The sequence below is a fragment of the Triticum aestivum genome, chromosome 2D (genome assembly GCF_018294505.1).
Source record: "Triticum aestivum cultivar Chinese Spring chromosome 2D, IWGSC CS RefSeq v2.1, whole genome shotgun sequence".
Classification (NCBI taxonomy): Eukaryota; Viridiplantae; Streptophyta; class Magnoliopsida; order Poales; family Poaceae; genus Triticum; species Triticum aestivum.
Window position 1 is genome coordinate 315574904 of NC_057799.1, and position 4994 is coordinate 315579897.

Consider the following 4994-nt stretch of genomic DNA (forward strand, 5'->3'; position numbering starts at 1 on the left):
TCAGCACTCAAAATAATATACAAAATAACACAATTCATCCATAAATAGCATGCAAACACCCCTAATACAATAATAGTGCAAATATAAAGATTACATCTGAGATAACCAAATGTTTAACTTGTTTTTTGTATTCATCGATACTTGAGTCAGAATCTGCACATGTCGTCCCATGCACTGTGCTTTGTCGTCCCACACACTGTGTTCCTTGAGCTTCATCCAATGAACGTAAATGACCTGCTCTCAGTTCTGTAGTACATTACAGTAGCACATCTGAGCTACACAACGTGATGGTTATCAAGTTACAACATTGAGTGAAGCAATGAATTGACTAACATGTAAAGCAACAAGAAGCAAAATCTACGATCTCTATAGTTGACGAGCCCTAATGCCACCTTCTCTCCACTTGTGCAATCGCATCGTAGAACTTCATGATGGAATTGAGATGGTGTACCACCAATTGCCTAGCGACTTCACATTGCATTCATGAATCACGTGCAAGTCATAGGGTGTGAAGTCATTTTGCTCCTGAAATGAAGCATGCACGTTTTGCCGAAAGGTCGAGCCCCCTTGCATCATGCCTACAAAGTCCGTAGGTACGAACTTTGATACATCGGACAACGACTCATCCTCCATCACCGAGTACCCGCCATTGTGCTTACTCTAGAAACAACAAGAAGGTAAAAAAACTCAATGCATTTGACCGAACACGTGTCGGGCGTCGTGTTCGACATGAACGACGTCAGCAGGGGGCAGAGGGTCCCTGACTATGAACAAATTCTGAGTGGATGGCACCGCAGTCCAAGGTGGGCAAGAGCGTGGGTGGGGGTCGCGGACGTCCGACAATGCCTGGGCGTTGGCCTTAGAATTGCAATGATTGCGTCGAACGGACAGGGCGTGGATGTAAAGCAAGAGGGAGAAGGGACAGAGTGAAAGAAAAGTGATCCGGGTGGGGGATTTGAGTTGGTCGAGGGTGTCGGAGTCCTATGTTGCGGAGGTCCGGATACCCGCAAAACTCCCTCATTATGCGGGAATTCAGACAAGCGGATGTGTCCGCAGATAAATAAGGGTTCACATTTTGGCAAACTACGTTCTGACAGTTCGCTCCGGACGTTTTTTTTGGAAAGGAGGATGACCCCCGGCCTCTGCATCTGAGATATGCATGCGGCCATTTTATTAATTATTCTCGAGGACCTTACAAAGTAGAACAACAATATACCTGAATCCGCCATCTTGGCAACATCTGCCGCTACTTCTATCCAAATGATGAAGGGGTGCAAGCTGGGCCACATACCCAGACCTCTCACCTAAGCCTAACATCTAAAGCCGGAGGCCCCGACCGAGCCATCTGCCAGGTCCGGGGCTCAAACCGGTGCGACGCACTCACAGATTAAGGTACAACCTTGGCAGGTCCACCGCCATCGACGCCATCACGACGCCAAACAACAACCTCCACCTACGCGAGCCTTGGCAGGTCCTCCGCCATTGACGCCACCACGACGCCAGCCGACAACCTCCACCTACGCGAGTCCATCTCCAAGCAACAGACGTAAATCCATGCTAGGATAGGGCCGAACCACCGCCGTCGCCCGCCACCCACAAGCGCCACCCAACCCCAAGGTTCCCAAAGCGGCGCCTTCAAGAAGGGAACGGCGCCGTGAGCGCCGCCGCCGCCCAACAAAGTTAGGGCTTTCACCAGGGAGACCTAGGGGAAGGTGAAGTGAGGAGATCAATCCATACCGACACCTGCAAGGAGGGGAACGGCGCCCTCAGGCGTCGCCGTCGGCGCGACCGGTCAGGGATTTCGCCGAACTAGATCTCCGCCACCAGCAGCGCCTCCTGTACAGAACCGGCGACCAAGAGTAAGCGCGGCCCGACCAGGCTGGCCCGCACGCCGAACAGGGGAGGAGGGGAGGCGCTAGATCGTGCGCACCGGCCGCCGCTGAAGCAGCCGCCGGCCGCCAACGACCACCGGATCCCGTCGCCCACGTGGTCGGGACACCAGATCCACCGCCCGCACGGCTGCTAGTCGGCCGTGCCTTGCCAATGGAGCCGCCGCTCCAGATCCGGGGTTCCCCACACAGAAGTAGGGCAACCGAGGCCCCGCCGCCACCATCCTTGGCGCCCTGGGCTTGCCCGGCGGCTGCCTCAGGCGGTTGCGAGGAGGTGGGACGAGGTGGGGAGGGGGCCGCGGCGGCGCGGCTAGGGTTCCCCCGCCGCCGCCGGGGAAGGCGACGCGGGGGTCGCGAGAGTTGGGGGTCGCTCCAGACGTATGTCGGCATTTTGAGGGGCAGTGCTGGAGATGTCCTAACTTACATTATCAGTGTCCTCGTAACTTTTGTCTTGAGAAAAATATATTGAAACATATCAATGTGAGATCTAGTTTTGAATGTCTCGTCGCGACGGATTTAATGGCAAGATTGGATTTTAAATCAGACCGGCAGTTTAAGCAACAAAACATTTTAAATTTTTCAAATGAGAAAAATATAAGATGACATCAGTTTTTACTCTAGTGCATGCATGATGAGAGGTGTTGGTCTCTATCGCTAAAATTGAAATGTTGGCTATATATCACAGTCCTAAATTTATACTACAACTAAAATCTATCACTATATCTATTATTATCAGCAGTACATACGGCGCCCTTAATTTGACGTCCCCACGCAATTCATATCACCACGCGTTCATGAAATCGCAAGGCTGGCAAGCATTGATTGCTTGCTCGTCCCAAAAGTCAGCCATGGACCGTGCACAGGTGAGACCATTGATCTCTACTACAAAACTAAGACCAGCATATATTAGTTAATGTCTATGTCAGTTACTCTGAAGTATTAGTCAGAGACAACCGGTTCCAAGTGTTGTGTTTCATAATCAAGAACTGGAGGGTCGCATATACATCACCCCATGCTTGCTTCCCCTTCAATATAATAACTAAAAAAAAAGGCATCTGATGCTTCTTATGTGTTATGAAAATAGCTGATGCCAATGGTGGCGCCATTTGCATCTTTCTATAGTCCCAGATTGGATGTGATGTTGTGGTTTATAAAACAGAGGGAGATGTGATGTGATGCGACTATGGTTTGGCTAGCTAGGTTGAGACATCCAGTAGGGCACAAAGAAAGTTTGGATCAACTGGAGAGTGCGCGGTCCGAATCCGGTCGATATTGACAGGGGATGCTCATCGGAACGATCCAGTTCGTATAGCAACTTCATTTGGACCGAGCCTAGTAGGAATCAAATCCACAAATTTCGTAAGGTATCTACACAACATCAATCACATGTTCTTCATACGATTGTCATCAATTCTTGGAGCCGCACTCACGTGGATCCACACGCATCTCTGATGCAATGTAGGAGTACTGTACACGCGTGTGTCTACCCTGTAATCACAACTTGGGACATGCACCTGTCAAGTGCCCGGTCATCACCAGCCACCCACCTATGGGCTCGTCTCTCACAATGGTACAGAAGAAAAAAAATACCATACTCGTATTATACCCCTATTTTGTACAATTATTATCGCGTTGAATAGTACTCCGTACTAGTACTCATAGAAAGCAAAATAAAGACCATATTTCTGCAAATCAGATCATTCGCTCGCTCTCTCCCCCTCTCTCTATATATAAGCACCCCCCTGAATCGCGAGCCGCATCTCTTCTCTTCTCCCCGCGTCCATCTCTGGTTCGAATTAGAAGAAAGCTAGTAGTATTAACAGTGTAATTAGCGAGGGGGTAGAGGGGCTTAACCAGCGGCGCATGAGCCGAATGGGCAGCAACGGCGGCGGCAAGCTGGCAAGCTGGCTGTGGCACGCGCCGCGGCGGGCTCTGGGCCGCGCGCGCGACCTCTACGTGCGGAGCCTCACCAGCTGCGCGGGCCAATTCCCGTCCGACGCCTCCTTCGGCTACCCGTCCTTCGCCGCCGCGCCTGCACCGTGCAGTAGGGCCGCCGGCTACCACAGCTTCTCCGCCTCCCCCTCATCCTCCTCGCGGTCCTACGACGGCGACGACGACCTGCGGGAGCTCATGCGCGCCGCGTCGGAGAGACGGGCGGCCCCGGAGCGGCCGCCGGCGGTGCCCAGGAGCCGGAGCGTGGCCATGTTGAAGATCGACGAGGACGGCCCGTGCGACTTTGGTCTCGCCGGCGCCGGCGTGCCGTTTGCCAGGAGCCGGAGCTGCGCCGTCTCCGCCGGCCGGGCCAGTGGGCAGAGGGGGAGGGCCGCGCATGTGCCTGTGGCTTGATCGATTGTTGCACTGGGAAGCTTGCCTCGTGTCCAGCCTTCCTCTATTTTTCCCCTTCGACTTCGAGTGCAGAAATCCGCAATCGTGCTGTAAATCTAGTTAAGAAAGCTACAAGAGTATGCCTTGTGCTGTGTTAACCCTTCTCGCACCATTCTGTTCTGTCTGGAAATTATTCTGGCGCATTCGCTTGTAGTAATCTCTTCCGCGCAGCAGTCGCATGATATGCGATGTCCCCCTTTTCTTCTCTGTCCTTATCTTCGATCATGTTTACTCTCTGCCACGGCCCATCGGTGCACGGTTGCATCTAACCCATTCAAAAAAAACTATCCCATCTAAGAGGTGCTAACTAAAGCTAGTTCTTCTACTATATTTATTGTCAATATAACCCTGTTATTCAAACAACACTTCGGTTGGAAAAAAATTGGATGAAAACCGTCTCCACGAATCCTCCCGTGCGTACCCGACGTGAGATTGTGCCACCTGTCCCCTATTTGCATCCCACGACATCCGCTATAGCGCTCCTTTTTTTAGCTCGTTCCGTCCAGGCGCTTCCGCTCGTCTCGATCAGTACGCTGTTACGTCGGCTCATGAAACCGAACTCGATCCCCCGTCTGGTTCGATGCCCCACGGACAGCCAAGGCCGAGCGACGCCGGCGGAGCGGGGTGGCGGCACCGGCGGAGCGGAGTGGCGGCGACGACGGGCCAGGAGGCATCGTGGACAATGTGAGAGCTTGTGATGCCCCGAGACCGATGCTCTAG

At 52.7% G+C, this 4994-nt stretch overlaps 1 protein-coding gene across 1 annotated transcript; it reads left to right on the forward strand.

Annotated features, from left to right (window-relative positions):
* Positions 1 to 3464: 3464 nt before the first annotated feature.
* Positions 3465 to 4372, forward strand: LOC123049265 (uncharacterized). Its single transcript, XM_044472210.1, has one exon. The coding sequence runs from the start codon at positions 3753 to 3755 to the stop codon at positions 4233 to 4235; it is 483 nt and encodes a 160-aa protein (XP_044328145.1). The 5' UTR covers positions 3465 to 3752; the 3' UTR covers positions 4236 to 4372.
* Positions 4373 to 4994: the final 622 nt, after the last annotated feature.

What these genes read in the sequence shown, in the direction of transcription:
- LOC123049265 (XM_044472210.1), top strand. Translation starts at nt 3,753, where the DNA reads ATGAGCCGAATGGGCAGCAACGGCGGCGGCAAGCTGGCAAGCTGGCTG.